Genomic DNA, 24279 nt, shown 5'->3' on the forward strand with positions numbered 1-24279 from the left:
ACGCCGTTGACCTTCCCGCCGGACTGGTACCTATTTATCTACTTGCGCTTTGACGTGCTTTCAAACTGCTAGGTGGGCAGGAGCAGGGACCGAGCAATGGGAGCTCTCACCCCGTCGGAGCTCTCACCCCGTCGTTGTGGGGATTTGAACCGCCGACGGCAAGTCCTAGGCTCTGTGGTTTAACCCACAGCGCCACCCGCGTCACCTTGAGAAAGGTGCCGTATAAATGCAATGAATAAAAATAAGAAATAAAGTCTGGGAAACAACACACACACACACACACACACAGGGCCAAGGCTATTCTTCACACTACTATCCAAACACAGGCCTAGTAATATGCACAGACTGCGTTTGGCGAGGGTAAGCAAACAAGGGTGGTTCTCATGCGGCTGGGGTTCAAAGTGCAGGGTGCTTGGGTCAGCCAGGTGGTCAGCCCCTGCCCCTTTCCAGAACCGAAATTAAGGTGCTGCCACACTCTCTGCGGGTTCCCAGCCTCCCCACTGGGACATATGAGCCCAGGTACCCCCTCCTGGAAGCGGCGCCCTCGAGGCATAAGGGCGGCGGCGGGGGGGGGGGTCTTGTGTCCTTGGAAGGCTAAAGTAAGACCCCCCCCTTTGATCGGGTTATGGAAATACGGGGTGGGAAGAGGAAGAGGGCGGGGGGAACGGGAGACCAGATGAATGGGCAGCGTTAACAATGCGAACGGGTGGGAGACGCACGGAGAGGAATATCTACGTGGGCAGAATACATTTCAGGGTGTGGGTCTTCTGTATGGTTTGTGTGGCTCCTCCGCCTCCCCAGTTTTTGGCAAAGCAAAAATCCGCCCCCCCCCTCAAACCCCACAGCTGAATCGAGCAATGTCTTGAAAAATAAGCCAGTTAGATTACGGACTAGAGTTTCCAAATCTTAATATTTTTCCCCCAAAAGTGGTTTTCTTTCCCTTCGCGTTTCATGGATTTAAGGCACAAATTTGCCTTCCATTTCCGTAGATGGACAGAGAAGTCCATGGAAAGACAAGAGGAGAGAGGCGGTGTTATAACAAACCACCCTCTCCCTCCCCGCCCCCCCCCCAAAATGAAGAAAACACCCACCCACACAAACCCAAAAATTGTTTAAATAATTTTGCAGTTTTGCACCTTCCTGAGAAACACCCGTGTGTGTGTGAATTAAGCCTCTAGCCCTCAAGGAATGAAGCTTAGGCTGGGCTGTGTTGGGAAAGCTAAAGAGCAAACAATTCTCTCTTTTTCGGCACCCCCGACAGAAACATCAGACCAGGACGATTCTTATTTTTCTCGCCGCCCCCCGGCCCCTCCAATAAAATCCCAAATGGTTTTGGTCTCTCGTGACCACAGGGCTCTCTGCATCTGCACTTAAACATGCTGAATATATATTCTCTAGTGGTGTGTATGGGGGGGTTAATCTTGTTTGGGCGGAGGGGGCCACCCGCACCCCACCCCGGAATTTGGCTGAGTCTCTTATCCACAAGAACAGAAGATTATTCTTGAGGAGTCCCTGGCTTTCGCCTCTAACACGGCAAGGGCGGGTAGGAGGGGGGGGACTCGGATGCAAAAGAAAGGAGCTTTTGATGAATGGTGTGAGTCTCCTCCCTCCCCCCGCCCTCCGCAAGAGCCCCCTCTCCAAAAAAATAACATGGTATCCTTCGGAGAGCCTTCCCGATAACCCGGTGAAATTTCTTTATAAAGGGGGGGGGGCAGAGAGAGAGAGAGAGAGAGAGAAAATGCAAAGATCCATTGGCTGCTAGTTCGTGGGACTTCAGGAGGCACGATCTGATGCGCTTTCCCCGCTTACTCGGGAATAAGCTCCACGGCGGCGCGCTTTGCAAGCTTACTCAGTGAAGCAAGTCTCATGGGTTACGTGTATGTGTGAATTGACGCTCTCTCTGTGTGCTTGTAACGCAGACGTGTGTGTTTGTGTGTGTGTGTGTGTGTGTGTGTGAGAGAGAGAGAGAGAGAGAGAGAGAGAGAGAGAGAGAGAGACCCGTGTGTGCACGACACAGACGTGCGTTCGTGTACAATAGACCCGCGTGAGTCTGTCTGTTCCATAGACCAGTGCGTGCGTAAAAACGCACAGCCGCAGTGGCAATTGGAACTCAAACGCTTGACGGATTTTTCAGGGTGGAAAGACTGGCTTTGATTTCTGCCTGCCTGCCCCTGCCCCCACCCCCCTACCCCTTCAACTCACAGAAGCCCCAGCGACGACATGGAAAATGTCAAAAGGATCTACTGAAATGTGATCCACGGAAAGGAGGTTTGAGCGAGGCCAGACGTTTCCCTGGGAACTCTTTTGTCTAGCCGGTTTGGAGAGGAGCCCCTAGTTAGGAAAGCATTTCCCTTCGAGGCGGGGGTGGGAGGGAATGGGTGGGGGAAGGAACTACCGAAGCGGCGCAGGATTCGACCCCGGAGGAGCAAGAGCCAGGCACGGACGGGCCCCACCGCCCGGGTGTGGGGTGTGGGGAAAAGGATCTGCTTACAAGAGAACCCAAACCGCGTCGGGCCATAAAGGGACTCACCAAAATCCGCCAGGAGACGCCGCCTTCTCCGCCGAATCGCTCCCGAAAACGAAATAAAAAACCCTTTCAGGAAATTTCTCCCCAAAGCGGAAAATTGTATCCTTTGTCTCCAGACGGGTTGGCAGGTCCTCACGTGGCGGGGAAACCCTTCGGGAGAAGAAAAGATCCTTTCTTGCGGATGTGGCAAGGGAAAAAGAAAAAAAAGAAAAAAAGCACAAGGTGAATCTCGCCCCTTCACTACAAAGAGGGAGGAAAAATATGTATGTAATCCTTCTCCAGAGGCGTCGTCCGCTTTGCCTGTGGTGCTCAGCCGAGGCTCTCGCTCCTTCCAGCCAGCAGCGCTGCGGTTTTGCGTTGGTTTTTGTTTTATTAAATGAAATGTTCGGGAGGTGCGCGAAAAGTTTTTATCCCACACAGAACCCAAGGGCTGACAGTCACATTATACTGGGTGGGGCTTGGGAGAGGGAGGAGGAGGAGGGAGGGAGGAGGAGGAAAGAATGAGAGAGAGGGAAAAAGAGCCCTGCTGAGCATTGCAGACTCAGCAAAGGGATTTGCACACTGGCGCTGACGCAACACTGAGTATAGACGGCCGCTTGCCAGACTTTGGCTGCCACTCTCGATCTCTCCCTCTCCCTCCCTCTCTCTTTCTGGGCCAGTTGCCCGTGGCGGCCGCTCCATGCTCCCCACTCGCCGTCCTGCCACAGGCCCCCAAACCAGACAACCTTACAAGTTGCAAGGAACCTCCAAAGGTCATCCAGGTAAAAGGTAAAGGTAAAGGGACCCCTGACCATTAGGTCCAGTTGTGGCTGACTCTGGGTTTGCGGCGCTCATCTTGCTTTACTGGCCGAGGGAGCCGGCGTGCAGCTTCCGGGTCATGTGGCCAGCAGGACTAAGCCGCTTCTGGCGAACCAGAGCAGCGCACGGAAACGCTGTTTAACTTCCCGCCGGAGTGGTACCTATTTATCTACTTGCACTTTGACGTGATTTCGAACTGCTAGGTTGGCAGGAGCCGGGACCGAGCAACCTCTGTTGTCCAAGGAAGGATAGCTCTCCTCCATTCAAGGGAGTCTGTTCCACCACTGAGTGGCTCTTATGGGAATCTCATTTGTTGTCAGAATCCATCGGTTTGGGTCCTCCCCTCTGGAGCGGCAGAAAAATAGTCTGGCTCCATCTCCCATGTGACAACAGCCTTTCAGATATGCTATCGCCTCTTCTCCAGGCTAAACATACCCAACCCAGATACTGCAGTTCCTCTGTCCCCCATTCCACCCCATAATAATAATAATAATAATAATAATAATAATACAGTGGTACCTTGGTTCTCAAACTTAATCCGTTCAAGAAGTGCGTTCCAAAACCAAGGCGTTCCAAAACCAAGGCATGCTTTCCCATAGAAAGTAATGCAAAATGGATTAATCCGTTCCAGACTTTTAAAAACAACCCCTAAAACAGCAGTTGAACATGAATCTTACTATCTAACGAGGCCATTGATCCATAAAACGAAAGCAAGAAACAATGTACTGCAAGTCACACAATCAATCAATCAGTAGCTGAACTGGGTTCCACACAGTCACAAAAGCAAAACGAAAAAGAGCTGCAAAAACAAAAATGCAAAATAAATAGCAAAAACAGACAGACCTCAGTGTCACACTCAGATCGGAAGCGTAACACTCAAAATGGAGCACGTTCGGCTTCCGAAAAAAGTTCACAAACCGGAACACTTACTTCCGGGTTTGCAGTGTTTGGGTTCCAAGTTGTTTGAGTACCAAGGCGTTTGAGAACCAAGGGACCACTGTAATAGATTATTGGGTGATGTGAGGACTTAGAGGGACCCAGCCTTTGAAATCTGCCAAGCCAAGATATCAGCCCACTTGTGAACGGGTGAAGATGCCCGGGTGAGATCTCTGCCATCTGGAGGTGCATGCCTGGGGATCCTTGGATCGGGACCGTTTTCACACGCTAAGACCCCACCCTGTAGAATTCTACCCCTTATATTTTATCTGCACCTTCGGAACAAATTTCAGGAACCAAAATGCTTCTTCTGTGCAGTCTGAGCAGAAGCAATAAAGGACATTATTGCGAACTGTCTTTGCTTGTCTTCGCTTCCCCAACCCACTGCCCTGCTCAGGGTTGTGAAGAATATTTTTAAGTTATGAATGGGCCGTGTCACCATTAAGAAAGAGAGGTCAATAAATACGTGGTCTGTCCCTGGATCAAAGGACTTTTATTCTTTCAGTTCTCAAAGCTCTTAACCTAGCTCAGCAGAATCAAACACAGTCAGCCGATCCTTCGACAAATAGGACTTTAGAGCTGTTTTAGCCCCCAAATGACAACTAGACGTTCCATTCTTGTGAATCTTGCCTAGTGGGGGTCCACCAGCCCCAGAGAGTCACCACCAGGGCCTTTTTAGTGGTGGCTCCCCATCACGAGAAATGTGTGCCGAATGCGAGCTGACAGGTGTCCCAAAGCAGTCTTGGTCGCCGCATAAGCCACACGGGTGGGTCAGGCTGCTGAGGGGATTGCTCATGCGCTGAGCTGGTCTCTGACCCACCTGTGACTCAGTCGTCACCAACCCATTACTCAGAATTCTCCCCCCTCCAATAGCTCATCTTCTGCATCAGAACAGCAAAATCCCAGCCAGCGTCGACATCACAGAACTAGACACATCCATGGTCTGACTCCATACAAGACCCCTTCTGCAGGGTAGCTCAGCTGGCAGAGCAAGGGACTCAAGGTTGTGGGTTCGAGTCCTGAGTTGGACAAAAAAAAAAATTCTGCATTGCAGCGGGTTGGACTACATGACCCTGGTGGTCCCGTCCAATTCTATGATTCTGTTTCTCTTTAAACCAGCCCTTTGTTAATCAACTTGAGGACTAGAGCCTTGTCTTTTTGTTTTTAAAAAGAGAGAGTTTTCCATGCAGAAGGCACCAGATTTAGGCTGGGCAGGGAGAAGGGCCCAGCGTAGCTAACACCGAGATAATGGATTAGTGGTTTGCCTTCGCAGAAAGCAGCTTCCTTTGAAAAATCGAGAACAATGAGGGCCGGATTCTTAGCTGTTCTATAGGAAGAGCTCACCCTTGTTTCGCATGCTGGAGGGAAGCAAATCAAGTAGGTGTAAGCTATGGGTAGGCAAACTAAGGCCTGGGGGCCAGATCCGGCCCAATCGCCTTCTCAATCCGGCCCGCAGACAGTCCAGGAATCAGCATGTTTTCACATGAGTAGAATGTGTCCTTTTATTTAAAATGCATCTCTGGGTTATTTGTGGGGCATAGGAATTCGTTCTTTTCAAAATATAGTCGGCCCCCCACAAGGTCTGATGGACAGTGGACCAGCCCCCTGCTGAAAAAGTTTGCCGACCCCTGGTGTAAGCAGAGACCAATCAGGGAAGCGTCCTCTGAGCACATACAGAGTGCCGTTTGCGCAACAGGGCGTTCCTGAAAACGGGTGAGGTTTCTTAGTCTTCTGGGGCTGAGATGCCTGGCGTGAATTGGTAAAGGTAAAGGTAAAGGGACCCCTGATCATTAGGTCCAGTCGTGACCGACTCTGGGGTTGCGGCACTCATCTTGATTTACTGGCCAAGGGAGCCGGCGTACAGCTTCCGGGTCATGCGGCCAGCAGGACTAAGCCGCTTCTGGCGAACCAGAGCAGCGCATGGAAACGCCGTTTACCTTTCCGCCGGAGCGGTACCTATTTATCTACTTGTGTTGGTGTGCTTTTGAACTGCTAGGTTGGCAGGAGCAGGGAATGAGCAACGGGAGCTCACCCCGTCATTGCGGGGATTTGAACCGCCGACCTTCTGATCGACAAGTCCTAGGCTCTGGGGTTTAACCCACAGTGCCACCCGCGTCCCGGCGTGAATTGGAGCCTGCCCTTAAAAGGATTTTTAAAATAACAATGGTGGCCAGGCAGGCAGAAATCCAACAGGCGAAGCTCCCCCCCCCCGCCCCTTGTTTGCCCAACCGAAAAACATTCCCTTTGTTTGTTTGCAGCCCTCGCCCAGAAACACTCAGCCGCGATGCCTCAGAGCTCAACCGTGTTTCTGGGTGAATCAAGAAGTCCAAACAGAAAATGACAAATGACGGCTGTATTTTTTTTTTTGCGGGCTGAGTCACTGGATCTCAAGGACAGGGAAATGAAAACATACGGGCAGGGAAAGAGGAAATAGTAGCAAGGAGGGTGAGGGAGAATTCAGGTCACCTTGTATCCTTACAAAGGTGTAGGGGCTTGGCGGCTGGGCATTTGTTTGGCATGCAGATGGTAGTCAAGGTGTTAGTCCTCAAGGCCATCTCCAGTAAATACTCCTGATTTGAGACAAATACCTGGACGCGGGTGGTGCTGTGGGTTAAACCACAGAGCCTAGGGCTTGCCAATCAGAAGGTCGGCGGTTCAAATCCCCGCAATGACGGGGTGAGCTCCCGTTGCTCGGTCCCTGCTCCTGCCAACCTAGCAGTTCAAAAGCATGTCAAAGTGCAAGTAGATAAATAGGTACTGCTCTGGCGGGTTTACCTTCCCGCTGGAGCGGTACCTATTTATCTACTTGCACACTATTTATCTACTTGCACTTGACGTGCTTTCGAACTGCTAGGTTGGCAGGAGCATGGACCGAGCAACGGGAGCTCACCCCGTCATTGCGGGGATTCGAACCGCCGACCTTCTGATCGGCAAGCCCTATGCTCTGTGGTTTAACCCACTAGTGGTTAGAGCATCGCATTAGGAGCGGGGAGAGATCGGGGTTCGAATTCTCACCCCTTAGCCACAAAGTTCACCGGGTGAGTCAGTCGCTGCCTCACCCGGCCTAACCTCCCTCACAAGGTTGTTGTACCGATTCAGGTGGGGGAAGAGAGCGAGATCAGACCTGGGCCAGCCACCTGCAGTTCTTTGGTCAGAAAAGCTGGGCTATAAATGCATTAATGAATGAGACTAATACGACGCGTCTCCTTTGAAAGGAAGGGTCTGTGCCGCTGCGGCGGCGCAGGATTGGGGCTTCAAAACCCTTCCACCGATCCTTGGACCGCGATCCCGCCAGAACGCTTTTTGTCAGCTAAGCAGCCTCCACTCCCTGCAAACTCTTGACGTAGGCAAAGCTTACAGATATATTTATCTCTTCCTCTGTGTAAACGCTCGACGACGCACACGGGCCCCTGCCAGGAACGGCGTCGCAAGGTGGGAGGGAGCTGTGTTCCGATTGCACAAATAGATTTCTATGCGTTAAGTGTGTGTGTGTGAGAGAGGGCTGGCAGCAGAGCAATCACAGCGCTGGCAAGTCGAGGAAGCGGTGACCTTTCGTTTCTCCCTCTCCATCTACGTAACCTGAGTCACCTTCCCTGACAGTCAGGAGGTGCTGCCCTGGTTTCCAGGCTTTCGAACAACAACAACCACAGGCCGAAATCCAACTGGCAGAGCACTGCCTCGCCACTGCACTCGGCAGGACATCCGAAGCCCTTTCCTGTACAGTCATACCTCGGTTTACAGACACTCCAGGTTGCGCGTTTTCGGGTTGTGCACTGTGCCGAACCCGGAAGTACTGGAACGGGTTACTTCTGGGTTTTGGCGCTCGCGCATGCGCAGAAACGCCGAGTCGTGACCCGCACATGCGCAGATGCGGCGCTGTGGGTTGCGAATGCTGCGAGTTGCGAACGTGCCTCCCGCACGGATCACGTTCGCAACCTGAGTGTCCACTGTTACCGTATTTTTCGCTCTATAGGACGCACCAGACCACAAGACGCACCTAGTTTTTGGAGGAGGAAAACAAGAAAAAAATATATTCTGAATCTCAGAAGCCAGAACAGCAAGGGATCGCTGCGCAGTGAAAGCAGCAATCCCTCTTGCTGTTCTGGCTTCTGGGATAGCTGCGCAGCCTGCATTCGCTCCATAAGACGCACACACATTTCCCCTTACTTTTTTAGGAGGGAAAAAATGAGTTTTATAGAGCAAAAAATAAGGTATTTTTGTTTTTAGCTCTTCCGACGGTTTCTACGGAACTCGTAGCAAAGGACAGCTGGACATATAAAGGGCCCCATTACCTTCAGTAGTTAGGGCCTCATCAGACGTAAATCTGGCTCTGGGCACACAGTTAAATGGCGGAATTCGGTGCCACAGGGTGCAGCGATGGCCCTGAGATGGCTTTAAAAGAGGAATGCACAAATTTGTGGAGGAGGCAAAGTTCTATCGATACGATAATACGATACGATAATCTTTATTGTCCTTGTCCCATACGGAACAACAAAATTGAAAATCTACATCAGACATTCAGAAACCAACAAGCCTGCTATCCTAGCTTGGTTAGCCCCCTAAAAACTCTGATACCCCATCATTAAATACAATATACTCCCATAGAGACTACCTTAAGGTAAAGGTAAAGGGACCCCTGGCCATTAGGTCCAGTCGTGACCGACTCTGGGGTTGCGGCGCTCATCTCGCTTTATTGGCCGAGGGAGCCGGTGTACAGCTTCCGGGTCATGTGGCCAGCAGGACTAAGCCGCTTCTGGCAAACCAGAGCAGCGCACGGAAACGCCCTTTACCTTCCCGCCGGAGTGGTACCTATTTATCTACTTACACTTTGACGTGCTTTCGAACTGCTAGGTGGGCAGGAGCAGGGACCAAGCAACGGGGATTCGAACCACCGACCTTCTGATCAGCAAGTCCTAGGCTCTGTGGTTTAACCCACAGCGCATTTGGATAGAAACTGCTTCTCAGGCGGCTAGTCCTAGTCTTTATAACCCGGTACTTTCTTCCAGAAGGCAGAAGCTGAAAGAGATCATTTCTGGGGTGCGCACTATCCTGCGCTATCTCTGCGGCTTTCTAATGGCACCTGGAAGCATTAGTAATAATAATAATAATAATAATAATAATAATAATAATAATAATAATTTATTATTTATACCCTGCCCATCTGGCTGGGTTTCCCCAGCCACTCTGGGCAGCTCCCAACAAAACACTAAAATACAAGGTAACCTTGATCCCAGGTAGGGAGATGGCTAGTCCGTAGGTGAGGAAGGGAAACAAAAGGTGGTCTCAAGAAGAAAACCTTTTTCTGCTAGTTCAGATTGTTTGCAGAACCTTGAAGCCTGCCAGGTGTGTGTGTGTGTGTGTGTGTGTGTGTGTGCTGAGTTGCACCAACTGCCTGTGGCCTTTGCACTCAGAGGTGTGGGTCCTGTCTCCGGGCAGAACTTGTGCGAGGAATGTTTGCAAAGGGCAGGGGGCAATCCATGCCATGGAAGAATCCCAAAGTCTGAGAATTTTGCCGGCTGGGGGAGCGTGAAGGAATCTGTGCTAGGCTGACCCAGAGGTGGAAAGAAGACAAAATCTCTCCCAAAGAAGAATGGCAGATTAAATCAATGGATTACGCCAAAATGGCAAAAAAAGGACCGGAAGAATCAGAAACCGGGAGGACCAAAACTTTAATAAGGAATGGGGAAAACCTTTAAAAACCATTGTAAACAGCTAAAATCATTACAGCGGTACCTCGGGTTACATACGCTTCAGGTTACAGACTCCGCTAACCCAGAAATATTACCTCGGGTTAAGAACTTTGCTTCAGGATGAGAACAGAAATCGTGCTCCGGCGGCACGGCAGCAGCAGGAGGCCCCATTAGCTAAACTGGTGCTTCAGGTTAAGAACAGTTTCAGGTTAAGAACAGACCTCCAGAACGAATTAAGTTCTTAATCTGAGGTACCACTATAGTAGGATTGGAACAACGCTTGTTGTTTAATGTTGAGTTCTGGCTATAATCAGTGCCGGATTTACGTATAAGCTACACAAGCTATAGCTTAGGGCCCCGCTCACTTGGGGCCTCCCAAAAATTTAAAGGAAAAAAACCCTGGATGTACATGTCCACAATATAAGATGAAGAACAAATAAAATAAAACCTACATCCAGCAACAGTGTTTTGTGTTGTGTAGGCTCTGCTCGCCCGCTCCCTAAAATATCCCTGGTTTGCTCCTTTCTATATACAGGGTGCCTACATTCTGCATGGACTGTTTGGCTTGGCGCTACGTGCAAATGGCTTGAGATACCTGTTAGGTCCATAAATTACCATATAGAATATATTCAACACAAAAAACGGCAGCCATTTGTTGTTGACAAAGGACAGCTGGACATAGAAAGGGCCCCATTACCTTCAGTAGCTGAGGGCCTCATCAAACCTCAATCCAGCCCTGGATATGATGGAAATGTCAAAGATTTGGATTATTATAATTGACAGCAGCAGGAAACGGTTAACGAAAGGACCCACAAAGAGAAGGAAAGTCCAGGAGATTCTCTGGAATCTTGTTTCTATGTTGTTTGTTGGATAATTAACATTAAACCGAAAAACTATTTTTTAATTATTTTTTAAGAATCTGTGCTAGGCAAAGTTGTGTGGGATTCAAGGGGACGAGGTGGGAGAGACCCACAAACCGTGCAAAGGGGAGTCCCGTAGTCTGCGTGAAAAGGGGCTTTCTTTTTCTCTGTCCCAAACGCTCCAGCTTTCGGCTCCGTAGGATCCTAACAGAAGGAGGGGGGCGAAGTTTCGATGGAGTCGAAGTTGAGTGGACTTTTCCCTCCTGGACTGATCTCACTTGCTCTCTGTGGGGCTACCTTTGAAGGTGACCCGGAAACTACAACTAATCCAGAATGCAGCAGCTAGACTGGTGACTGGGAGCGGCCGCCAAGACCTCATAACACGGCTCTTGAAAGACCTACATTGGCTCCCAGTACATTTCCGAGCACAATTCAAAGTGTTGGTGCTGACCTTGAAAGCCCTAAATGGCCTCGGTCCAGTAGACCTGAAGGAGCGTCTCCTCCTCCATCGTCCAGCCTGGACACTGAGATCCAGTGCTGAGAGCCTTCTGGCGGTTCCCCCGTTGCGAGAAGCCAAGTTACAGGGAACCAGGCAGAGGGCCTTCTCGGTGGTGGCGCCCGCCCTGTGGAACGCCCTCCTGCCAGATGTCAAAGAGAAAAAGAACTACCAAACTTTTAGAAGACATCTGAAAGCAGCCCTGTTTAGGGAAGCTTTTAATGTTTAATAGGTTATTGTATTTTAGTGTTTTTGGGATGCGGGTGGCGCTGTGGGTTAAGCCACAGAGCCTAGGACTTGCCGATCAGAAGGTCGACAGTTCGAATCCCTGTGACGGGGTGAGCTCCCGTTGCTCAGTCCCTGCTCCTGCCAACCTAGCAGTTCGAAAGCACGTCAAAGTGCAAGTAGATAAATAGGTACCGCTCCAGCGGGAAGGTAAACGGTGTTTCCGTGCGCTGCTCTGGTTTGCCAGAAGCGGCTTAGTCCTGCTGGCCACATGACCCGGAAGCTGTACGCCGGCTCCCTCGGCCAATAAAGCGGGATGAGCGCCGCAACCCTAGAGTCGGCCACGACTGGACCTAACGATCGGGGTCCCTTTACCTTTACTATTCTTGTGTTTTATTGGAAGCCGCCCAGAGTGGCTGGGGAAACCCAGCCAGATGGGTGGGCTATAAATAATAAATAATAAAAAATAAAAATAAAAATAAAAATAAAAATAAAAATAAAAATAAAAATAAAAATAAAAATAAAAATAAAAATAAAAATAAAAATAATAGAAATCCTGCTAAGCAGGGGCGAGAGGGATCTCGAGGCAGCATGGAAATGTCAGGGAGGGGTCCCCCCCTGGCTGCAGGTTTCCACCCAGGCAAGAGGTGCCAAGTCCCTCTTGACTCTGTGTGTGGGAGAAACTCAGGCACAGCCCAGGAATAGCCAAAGGAGGCTTGCAGCAGGTCAGGGTGTGCTGAGAGGCGTCTTTTGAGCCAGGCAAGCTGTGTGGGAGAAAGCCGGAGCCAACCAGAGCCATCCCTTACCTGAGATTGAGGGATTTAAGAGGCATGTGTAGGAGACAGCTCCCGGCCTAGGAATAGCTGGAGGAGCAACAGGTCGCAGTATTAGCACAGCTGTGTGGGAGCTTCGGCGAGAGATTGAGGGCATGTGCGTGACCCATAGCTGTCAACTTTCAGATTTGAAAATAAGGGATCAGCAACCTCGAAAATAAGGGTCCAGCAGCCTCACCTGTCCTGGGGACAGTCTCTGGGATATCTAACAATCCGGGACATCAGCGGGAAACAACGCTGGAATAAGGGAATTCCCTGCAAAAAAAGGGAAAGTTGACAGCTACGGTGTGACCCTGAACAGATCAGAGATCTGGGCCTGAAACGAGCAAAACGAATTTCGACAGGGAGCGACGTCAGGTCCTGTGCTGGAAGAACCAGATGTGCAAATTTTAAGACGCCCGGCTCGTTAGCAGTACAGCGGTACCTTGGTTCCCGGACCGATTGGCTCCAGAACACCGCAAACCCGGAAGCGAGTGTTCCGGTTTGCGAACGTTTTTCGGAAGCCGAACGTCCGACTGAACGCAGGAAGCTTCCACAGCCGATCGGAAGCCGCGCCTTGGTTTTCGAACGTTTCCAGGAGTCAAACAGACTCCCGGAACGGATTAAGTTAGCTATATAAAGGTAAAGGGATCCCTGACCATTAGGTCCAGTTGTGGCCGACTCTGGGGTTGCGGCGCTCATCTTGCTTTACTGGCCGAGGGAGCCGGCGTACAGCTTCCGGGTCATGTGGCCAGCAGGACAAAGCCGCTTCTGGCAAACCAGAGCAGCGCATGGAAACACCGTTTACCTTCCACTGGAGCGGTACCTATTTATCTACTTGCACTTTGACGTGCTTTCGAACTGCTAGGTTGGCAGGAGCAGGAACTGAGCAACCGGAGCTCACCCCGTCACAGGGATTCGAACCGCCGACCTTCTGATCGGCAAGCCCTAGTCTCTGTGGTTTAACCCACAGCACCACCTGTGTCCCTAAGTTGCTATAGGCTATAGGCTAAATTTATGGACCTAATAGGTATCTCAAGCCATTTGCCCATGTGGCCATGAAGAATGTAGGCACCCTATATATAGAAAGGAGCAAACCAGTGACATTATAGGGAGCAGGCTAGCAGGTCTACACAACACAAAACACTGTTGCTGTATGTAGGTTTTATAACTACACTGGGCTGGTTGAACAAATACTATGGCTTTTATTATTATAATGAGAATAAATAAATAAGAATAAAAATGCGTGCCCCATCACCGAGACCATTACATCGTAACTATCCAACCTCCTAAAATTTCGATGCCTCTTGCGATAGTTTGACCCCTTTCTGTTTTAACAGTACAATTTCTACAAACACCTTCCATATCTCCTCCAAAATCATTTCTCCTTCATGTTCCCCATCTTACCTTAACGGCACGTGTTGGTTTATCATTAATAGCTATATCCCAACCAATAATATGGCTTGATAGGAGCAAGGCACCTCTAATTCACAGGTAGGTAACCTGAGGCCTGTTGTTGTTGTTTAGTTGTTTAGTCGTGTCCGCCTCTTCGTGACCCCCTGGACCAGAGCACGCCAGGCACTCCTGTCTTCCACTGCCTCCCACAGTTTGCTCAAACTCATGCTGGTCTCTTCGAGAACACTGTCCCACCATCTCGTCCTCTGTCGTCCCCTTCTCCTTGTTCCCTCCATCTTTCCCAACATCAAGGTCTTTTCCAGGGAGTCTTCTCTTCACATTAGGTGGCCAAAGTATTGGAGCCTCAGCTCCAGGATCTGTCCTTCCAGTGAGCACTCAGGGCTGATTTCCTTCAGAGTGGAGAGGTTTGATCTTCTTGCAGTCCATGGGACTCTCAAGAGTCTCCTCCAGCACCAGAATTCAAAAGCATCCATTCTTCGGCCATCAGCCTTCTTTATGGTCCAGCTCTCACTTCCATACATCACTACTGGGAAAACCATAGCTTGAACTATACGGACCTTTGCTGGTAAGGTGATGTCTCTGCCTAGAGCCCTCCCAAATGTGGCCCCCATGCCGCTCTATGTGGCCCTTGAAACTATCCGCGGGCCACACTCCCCGCCCTCCTTTGCACACAGTGTTTTGGCTCAGTTGGGATGTGCTCTTTTTGAACCCTGTGCCAAAGGGAGGGTGATGGAGAGGTTTGTGTGTGTGTAGAAACTGGGACTGGAAGGGAACTCCAAAGGTCATTCACCCAACCCCACTGCAATGCTGAAGAATTCCTGGCATCAAGATCTCGGGCGAAGGAGAGGCTTCTCCTTTCGGAGGCAGCCCATCTCCCCGTCGAACCAGCTCTACGTTGGGTTTCCTGCCCTGGCTCTGCCCACCACTGCCCGGTGGCCCTCAGAAGGTTGCCCAGCAGGGAATTCGGCCCTCGGGCAACAGGAGGTACCCGCCTCCCTCCTGCTGCTGCAAACCGAGAAACCCAGAAATTTTCTTCCTTTTCCCAGCGCCAGCTGAAACCCCGCAGCCAGCAAGTTGTAGCGAGCCAGGGTTTCTAGACTCGCGGCAGATGGTTCTGTTTGTCTAGCTGGGCTTGTTTGGCCTGGAATGATTGGGAATGCCAGATGCTCCTGGCGCTGGCATCGCCCTCTTCCTTGGCACCAGGCTCCCTTCCTCCCAAACCAGCCTCGAATCCCAGAACGCCCAGAGAGACGCGGAAAGGATTCGAGAGAGCCCTCCGTTGTGCCCACAAATAACCTCAGCCCCAGCTCCCCGGAGGGCTGAATAATAATAATAATAATAATAATAATAATAATAATAATAATAATAATTTTTTAGTTATACCCCACCCATCTGGCTGGGTTCCCCCAGCCACTCTGGGCGGCTTCCAACAAAACACTAAAATACAATAACCTATTAAACATTAAAAGCTTCCCTAAACAGGGCTGCCTTCAGATGTCTTCTAAAAGTCTGGTAGTTGTTTTTCTCTTTGACATCTGGTGGGAGGGCATTGCACAGGGCAGGCGCCACCACCGAGAAGGCCCTCTGCCTGGTTCCCTGTAACTTGGCTTCTCACAGCGAGGGAACCACCAGAAGGCCCTCGGAGCTGGACCTCAGTGTCCGGGTAGAACGATGGAGGTGGAGACGCTCCTTCAGGAATACTGGATCGAGGCCGTTTAGGCCTTGAAAGGTCAGCACCAACACTTTCAATTGTGCTCGGAAACGTACTGGGAGCTAGTGTAGGTCTTTCAAGACCAGTGTTATATGGTCTCAGCAGCTGCTCCCAGTCACTAGTCTAGCTGCCGCATTCTGGATTAGTTCTAGTTTCCGGGTCACCTTCAAAGGTAGCCCCACGGAGAGCGCATTGCAGTAGTCCAAGCGGGAGATAACCAGAGCATGCACCACTCTGGCCAGACAGTCTGCGGGCAGGGAGGGTCTCATCCTGCGTACCAGAGGGAGCTGCCATGGACACAGAATTGACCTGTGCCTCTATGGACAGCTGTGAGTCCAAAATGACTCCCAGGCTGCGCACCTGGTCCTTCAGGGGCACAGTGACCCCATTCAGGACAAGGGAATCCCCCACACCTGCCCGCCCCCTGTCCCCCAAAAACAGTACTTCTGTCTTGTCAGGATTCAGCCTCAATCCATTAGCCGCCATCCATCCTCCAACCGCCTCCAGACACTCACACAGGACCTTCACCACCTTCACTGGTTCCGATTTGAAAGAGAGGTAGCGCTGGGTATCATCCCAGGATCCCGGCAGAGGGCTGCCGGCTGTTTTAATATTAGGCTGCCACAGTGGGGGCTACTGCTGATTGCAGCAAGCTAAGGGGTCAGCTTTGCAAGACCTGAGTTGCTTCTATGGGGCCAGAAGTCCAGGACAGATGCTTAGGCGTTTTGTCAAAGGGAAAGGAGCTGAAATGCTGGATCAAAAATTCATTCATTCATTCATTCATTCATTCATTCATTCATTCATCCATTCATTGAATTTATATACCGCCCTATACCTGGAGGTCTCCGGGCAGTTCACAAAAAAAGATCCTAACACATAGAATAAAAACAATAATCCAATAACCGCCCCTCCACCAAAAAAATCCACATTTTAAAGGGTATAGGGTGTTGATCAGGTTAAAAAGGAATGTATAAAGGTGTAGAGTGAAGGCGCCAGGCAAACTTCCCTGGGGAGAGCGTTCCGCAGATGGGGAGCCACCGCAGAGAAGGCCCCGCTCTCGTGTTGCCACCCTCCGGACCTCTCGAGGAGGCACGCGAAAGAGGGCCTCAGAGGATGATCTCAAGGTCTGGGTGGGTTCATATGGGAAGAGGCAGTCCTTGAGGTCTTGCGGTCTATTTAAGGCTTTATAGGTCAAAAACAGCACTTTGAATTGGGTCCGGAAACTGATCAGTAGCCATTGCAGTCGGACCAGGATTGGTGCAATGTGCTCAAACCATCTTGCCGTCCGTTGAGTGAGCTGGCCGCTGAATTCTGCGCCAGCTGAAGTTTCCAAACCTTCAGAGGCAGCCCTACGTAAAACGCGTTGCAGTAATCTAACCTTGAGGTTACCAGAACATAGACAACAGTAGTTAGGCTATCCCAGTCCAGACAGGGGCATAGCTGGGCCACCAGCCGAAGCGGATGGAAGGCGCTCTGGGCCACTGAGGCCACCTGAGCCTCGAGCGACAGCAAAGGATCCAGAAGGAGCCCCAAGCTGCGAACCTGCTCTCTCCCCCCCTCTCTCTGGACCATGGCTAGGCAAACTAAGGCCTGGGGGTCAAATCCAGCCCAATCGCCTTCTAAATTCTGGCCGGCGGACGGTCCGGGAATCAGCGTGTTTTTACATGAGGAGAATGTGTCCTTTAATTTTTTTTTTTTTTTTTTACCACCATACATTTTATTTAATTGTGAAAGAGTGGGAAATATTGAGCAGCACAGATGCTTTCCTTGTTGTAAAGTGGGGAGAAGATCAAGGAAGGGAACCTCTCTTCCATAGCAGCTTCCCCTAAGAAAATGGCGCTACACGTGGTGCTCTCTCATTAGCTTAATCCCATCTCCAATACTCAATGTGCAGGCAATCTTACCGATTGCATGTAGTTAACAGAGGCACAGGAAAACAGGTTACAAACCTGTAACTGATATTCAAGTGGTTATTTCTACAACTTCACATAGAGGTTCTACAGCTCCACAGGGCTGACCATATAATTATATATGGGCTGCACTGAGACCACCATTATAAATGCTGGCTGTCTTCCTCTGGGCTCAGAAAAATTAAACCACATACAGGTGAGAGGAGGGATGATAATGCTGCAACTCAGTATAAAAATTTGTTTTGACAGTATTGTACTGCACAGAGGCATACAAACTCAACAGTGCCACTGCTAGTTGTGATAAGATGTCTCTTAAGGGCACAGAGGTGAAATCCTATGTTAAATCTGGTAAACTATGGCAATTCAGGGTCTCACATAACTATGATAAAAAGCATCCAGGCAAACACATTTTTGAATATGCTGTGAAAGAAAGCCAACATCAGCGAAAAGCTTGCAATTGACAGTAGTGTCTTAAGGCAATGATTGGTTATTGCCCAGGATCAAGAAGAGTCAGGAGGGAACCCACAAGAGCTGCAGCTCCAGGTGCATATGCCATGTCAATCTGGACGAGCATATATACAATGGGTTAAAATCCAGAGAAGACCAGGTTCTTAGAGAAGGAGGCGCAAGGAGCAATCTCCATTTTCCCTGCGTGGCAGCAACAGCAGTGAGCCTGGAGCGTCCGAGTTGCAGGTCAGTCATCAGCCACAATGGAAAGGGCTCTCAGTTCATTCAGCTTGGCTTCGTTCTCCTTCTGCCTCTGCTCATCTGTCAGGCCGGGCTCATCAATCTGTTCTGTCAAGTCACCAAAGATTTTGTACATTTCAGTGTAGTACACAACCTGAGCCCGGATCAGAGATTCAAAACTTGGCTTGAAGTAATTGATGCGGCTGCTGTAGAATTTCGGCATCTCTTCCAGAAGCTGCTTGTTCTTAGCCTCAAATTCATCTTTCACTGGCCTCAGTTCTTCCCGTGCCTGGTGCAACTTGGTCAGGATGGGTCCCGTCTTCTCCTTCTCTTCATACTTCTCCACCTTAGATTGCAGCCTCTTGTAATCTTGCAGAGTTTGTTCCCGCCGCTTTACTGCCATATTCAGGCTGGGGAAAACACCGCTGAATTTTTTCAAGGGATCTATGACTGTCTTTTGTATTTGGTTCACCTTTTCTTGGTTAAAGGAATCCATTCTCTTCATAGCTGTGTCCAGGGCCATCACCATTTCAAGAAATTTGGGGTCTTGCTCACAGAGTGGGTTCGACAGTAAGTCAGATGAGATTTTCACAGCAGACTTTGACATTGCAAGGTCTGCGTCTGTGCTTTTCTTCATATCCTTTTGGAGTTTCTTAGTTTGATCTTCCAGCTGCTGCAGCTTCCCATACTCCCGTTCAAAATCTCTCTCGACTGTCTTGGGTACAATCTGTTTCTTAGGCTGCCCAATCTTGAACGGAATCCAACTCATGGTCCCCCTTCTGGTCCGGCGCCTCTCCCAGAAATCGAATGTGTCCTTTTATTTAAAATGCATCTCTGGGTTATTTGTGGGGCCTGCCTGGTGTTTTTACACGAGTAGAATGTGTCCTTTTATTTAAAATGCATCTCTGGGTTATTTGTGGGGCATAGGAATTCATTCATTTTACAGTGGTACCTCGGGTTAAGTACCGGTACTTAATTCGTTCCGGAGGTCCGTTCTTAACCTGAAACTGTTCTTAACCTGAAGCACCACTTTAGCTAATGGGGCCTCCCGCTGCCACCATGCGATTTCTGTTCTCATCCTGAAGCAAAGTTCTTAACCTGAGGTACTATTTCTGGGTTAGCGAAGTCTGTAACCTGAAGCATATGTAACCTGAGGTACCACTGTTTTAATTTTTCCAAAATATAGTCCGGCCCCCCACAAGGTCTGAGGGACAGTGGACCGGCCCCTCTGCTGAAAAAGTTCGCTCACTCCTGTGCGGCAACACATCTGCCCCTTTTAACCAATGCACCTTGAGGAGTCGAAACGGCAAATATCGAACCACGTGACCTACCGTATTTTTTGCTCTGTAAGACTCACTTTTCCCCTCCTGAAAAGTAAGGGGAAATGTGTGTGCGTCTTATGGAGCGAATGCAGGCTGCGCAGCTATCCCAGAAGCCAGAACAGCAAGAGGGATAGCTGCTTTCACTGCGCAGCGATCCCTCTTGCTGTTCTGGCTTCTGAGATGCAGAAGATTTTTTTTCTTGTTTTCCTCCTCCAAAAACTAGGTGCGTCTTGTGGTCTGGTGCGTCTTATAGAGCGAAAAATACGGTAACTTGTTTGCCTTTTGGGTAGAGCTTGGGAGGGTGGCAGGGAAAAGGGCGCAGAGTCCTAAGTCCTTAAAACCCTCCTCTGCCAACCTGGCTTTGGTGAAGGAGCACGGCGCTTTGGTGTCAGAAAAACACACACACACACACACACACACACACACACACACACACCGACTGAAGGCAAGATTGTAGCATGAGCAGGCAGTGATTAAGCCCTATGGGATGGCATGACCTTGAGTCAGATGTCCTGCTGGGTTAACGTTCCGCCCCCAAAAGGTGTGGCCCCAGAGGCCCGTGACGTGCCATGACTGTCACGCAGGAACATGGGGGCAGGCTCACAGCCTCCGCATTCCCACGCCAGGGAGTTGTTGCAAGGCCCTGCGATCTCCCACTTGGACTGCGGCCAGGAATGCAACCTTGCCCGCCCAGCCCTGAGGAGCTGGGAAATCTCTCTCGCACACACACACAAAACATGCCTTTGTGTGTGTGTGTGTGTGTGTGTGTGTATTTGGCGCACACATATTTTCTTAATATTCCTGGGACAGCGGCCAGGAGATCGCTCAGCAGGGTGTTGTTAGACTGCGGAACTCCCTGCCACACTCCCTGACAGGGACAGCCACCAATGGTTGAAGGCAGAAATGTTTCTGAAACTACAGAGCGTGGAATTTCCTCTTGTGCTCGGATCCTGGTTGTGGGATTTACGGAAGAGGCATCTGGTCGGCCGCTGCGATAGCAAGATGCTGGACTAGGTGGTCCGCATTCGGCCGGATCCAGAAGGCTCTTCTTAGGCTCTTGGTGGGAATAATGATAATAATAAAATAATAATATATTTATACCTGCCCATCTGGCTGAGTTCCCCCCAGCCACTCTGGGCGGCTCCCAAAAGAATTAAAAGCACAATAAAAGATCAAGTATTAAAAACTTCCCTAAACAGGGTTGCCTTCAGATGTCTTCTAAAAGTCAGGTAGTTGTTTATTTCCTTGACATCGGATGGGAGGGCGTTCCACAGGGCGGGCGCCACCACCGAGAAGGTCCTCTGCCTGGTTCCCTGTAGCTTCTCATCTCACAGGGAGGGAACCGCCAGAAGGCCCTCGGAGCTAGACCTCAGTGTCCGGGCTGGATGATGGGGGTGGAGACGCTCCTTTAGGTATACAGGGCCGTTTAGGGCTTTCAAGGTCAGCACCAACACTTTGAATTGTGCTCAGAAATGTCCTGGGAGCCAATGTAGGTCTTTCAGGACCGGTGTTATGTGGTCTTGGCGGCCGCTCCCAGTCACCAGTCTAGCTGCCGCATTCTGGATTAGTTGCACTTTCCGGGTCACCTTCAAATCTGCGACATGCTGAAAAGATCCACACAGCCTTCGATTGAGCCTTGGAAGTTTTTCTTTGGTCCCTGCTCCTGCCAACCTAGCAGTTCAAAAGCACGTCAAAGTGCAAGTAGATAAATAGGTACCGCTCTGGTGGGAAGGTCAACGGTGTTTCCGTGCGCTGCTCTGGTTTCGCCAGAAGCGGCTTAGTCCTGCTGGCCACATGACCTGGAAGCTGTACGCCGGCTCTGTTGGCCAATAAAGCGAGATGAGCGCCGCAACCCCAGATTCGGCCATGACTGGACCTAATGGTCAGGGGTCCCTTTACCTTTACCTTCAAGGAAAATTGGGATCAAATCACAAACCGGGACGGTTTCTGTAAACTGGGGACTGTCCCTGGGAAACAGAGACACTTCGGAGGGTCTGCTCGCAGGATCAATAACAATACTCTCCAGAAAGAGGTCTTTAGAAGCTGGCCTGATGGGTTTTCAGAGCGCTTTGGAAAGAGGAAGGGAAATCTGCCTCCCACCCGGGTTTTTTCTGTACCCCAAACACATATTTTGAAGCTTGGGGACGAGGAAGCTTGTGCCCTTCTGAGTAGACATGCCCCGGGCTTCTGTGTTGTGCAAGAGGCACAAATCTGAGTCACTTCCAGACCTCCAACCCCATTCCTGACCCAGCTCCCTGTTTGAGCCCTGATGATCCACCCGCCCAGTCGCCGGTCACCCAGGAAGTGTGGCTCAGTGGTTAAAGGAATCTCGGCCGCCTTGTTTCTATTCTCAGCCCTTGACTGGTGCCTCCAGGAATCTCTTCCTCCTTTCTAATCCTGCGAAATTGAGATAATGAGGGCCATTATTTCGGAGGAGAGGGTGGAAGAGCCAGGGAGAGGAATTGTGGAGTCTCCAGTCACTGGGGGGGAAAGAAGAGGGGGCAGGAAAGCAGGATGGGGGCAGTGGGAGAGGAGACAGGCAGGCTGACTCATCCCCAGAAATGTTATGGGGTGGCGAGGCCTAAGGGTGGGATGGGTGGGGGGCAATAAATCAGGGAGCAGCTGCCTGAGGCCAAATGAGAGCCCGCTGGTTTACTTCCGAGTAAGCCCATCCAGGAATATGCTGCTGAAACCCAAACTGCGGCCAGGGCGGATTCTCGATTTGTTTTCTTTGAACGGAACTCCCTTCCAATACAGTGGTACCTCGGGTTACATACGCTTCAGGTTACAGACTCCGCTAACCCAGAAATAGGGCTTCAGGTTAAGAACTTTGCTTCAGGATAAGAACAGAAATCGGGCTTCGGCGTTGCGGCGGCAGCCGGAGGCCCCATTAGCTAAAGTGGTGCTTCAGGTTAAGAACAGTTTCAGGTTAAGTACGGACCTCCGGAATGAATTAAGTACTTAACTCGAGGTACCACTGTACCAGAAATCGGTTTCAAAAGGAGTTTGTTACCCAGTTTGTTACCATGCCCTCCAATGTTTCTCTGATGAAAAGAGGGACGTCCGATTTCATAATAATATTTTTGCTATTCATACTCCACCCATCTGACCGGGTTGCCCCAGCCACTCTGAGCAACTTCCAACATATATAAAGACATAATAAATCATTAGACGTTTAAAAAATAAAACCAGTTCCCTACTCAGAGCTGCTTTCAGATAGCTTGGGAGGTCGGATAACTCCATCCCCTATAACATTTCTCCGATGAAAATAGGGATGTCCCAAGGGAAAGCTAAAAGGGACGCAGGTGGCGCTGTGGGTTAAACCACAGAGCCTAGGACTTGCCGATCAGAAGGTCGGCGGTTCGAATCCCCACAATGACGGGGTGAGCTCCCGTTGCTCGGTCCCTGCTCCTGCCAACCTAGCAGTTCGAAAGCACATCAAAGTGCAAGTAGATAAATAGATACCGCTCTGGTGGGAAGGTAAACGGTGTTTCTGTGCGCTGCTCTGGTTCGCCGGAAGCGGCTTAGTCCTGCTGGCCACATGACCCGGAAGCTGTATGCCAGCTCCCTCGGCCAATAAAGTGAGATGAGCGCCGCAACCCCAGATTCGGCCACAACTGGACCTAATGGTCAGGGGTCCCTTTACCTTTAAGCGAAAGCAAAAAGGGTCGTGGGTGGCGCTGTGGTCTAAAACCACCGAGCCTAGGGTTTTAGGGAGATTCCAACTCAGGAAGAACGTTCTGCTTGACTGTGGAACGGTCGGGAATGTGGCGGCCTCTCCTTCCTCGGAGGTTTTTAAGCAGAGGTTGGGCGGCCATCCGCCAGGCATGCTTTAGCTGAGATTCCTGCGTTGCCGGGGTTGGACTACATGGCCGCTGGGTGCCCCGTCCACCAGCTCTCAGATTCTATGGGACCTTGAACCTTCTGCATTTCAAAGCTGAGCTGCAAACCTCCCCGGATTCAAGTGCTGGCCTGCTGTTGACTAGGTGTGCCCCCCTTTGGCCTGATCCTGCCCGGAGGCTCTTTTGACATTCTTTCCTTTAATTTAATTCAGGGCCGGGCCTTGGTGGGCTTCTGGTGATGTCTCTCTCTCTCTCTCTCTCTCTCTCTCTGTGTGTGTGTGTGTGTGTGTGCGCAGGGAGCAGATAGGTCCAGCAGCTGCCCACCCCCTTAAGCAAACACAGAAGAATGCAAACCCTGCTCTGTTTTATTATTTTACAAATCCCTGAATCACCTTTGTGCCTCGGAGGGGGATGTTGCATCCTTGCAAAACAACAGATGCAAATCGATGTAAAACACCCATTAAGCACCTTTAAGAGGAGAACAAAAAAAGCCAGGATTTAACATCCATTCAGGAAACAAAGACACTCCTTTTTTTCTTGTTTACATCTTGCCTGAAGCTAGGCAGGGTGGGGGTTTAAACTGACTCCACCCCACCCCGGGGGGGGGGGGAACCAGTGGGGAGCACTTTCCACTGCTGACCCCCACCCCAAAAAATCCGCCTGGAATTCTGAGATGTTGTTGTTGTTGAGTCGTTTAGTCGTGTCCGCCTCTTCGTGACCCCCTGGACCAGAGCACACCAGGCACTCCTGTCTTCCACTGCCTCCCGCAGTTTGGTCAGACTCATGCTGGTAGCTTCGAGAATACTGTCCCACCATCTCGCCCTCCGTCGTCCCCTTCTCCTTGCGCCCTCCATCTTTCCCAACATCAGGGTCTTTTCCACGGAGTCTTCTCTTCTCATGAGGTGGCCAAAGTCTTGGAGCCTCAGCTTCAGGATCTGTCCTTCCAGTGAGCATTCAGGGCTGATTTCCTTCAGAGTGGAGAGGTTTGATCTTCTTGCAGTCCATGGGACTCTCAAGAGTCTCCTCCAGCACCAGAATCCAAAAGCA

The 24279-nt window shown here is 50.5% G+C and overlaps 2 protein-coding genes across 2 annotated transcripts in view; both read right to left on the reverse strand.

Moving 5' to 3' along the window:
* MIDN (midnolin) overlaps positions 1 to 2961 on the reverse strand; it is a 46513-nt gene extending 43552 nt beyond the window's left edge. Inside the window, exon 1 of the mRNA XM_081846282.1 lies at positions 2531 to 2961. The gene's annotated coding sequence lies outside the window, so the exon portion shown is untranslated. The remainder of the gene's footprint in view (positions 1 to 2530) is intronic.
* Positions 2962 to 17427: 14466 nt separating this feature from the next.
* LOC309333126 (bridging integrator 3) lies at positions 17428 to 18866 on the reverse strand. Its single transcript, XM_081846550.1, has one exon. It carries the CDS (start codon positions 18835 to 18837, stop codon positions 18076 to 18078), a length of 762 nt encoding a protein of 253 aa, XP_081702676.1. The 5' UTR covers positions 18838 to 18866; the 3' UTR covers positions 17428 to 18075.
* Positions 18867 to 24279: the final 5413 nt, after the last annotated feature.

Source organism: Podarcis erhardii (genome assembly GCF_964252035.2).
Source record: "Podarcis erhardii genome assembly, chromosome: 18".
NCBI lineage: Eukaryota > Metazoa > Chordata > Lepidosauria > Squamata > Lacertidae > Podarcis > Podarcis erhardii.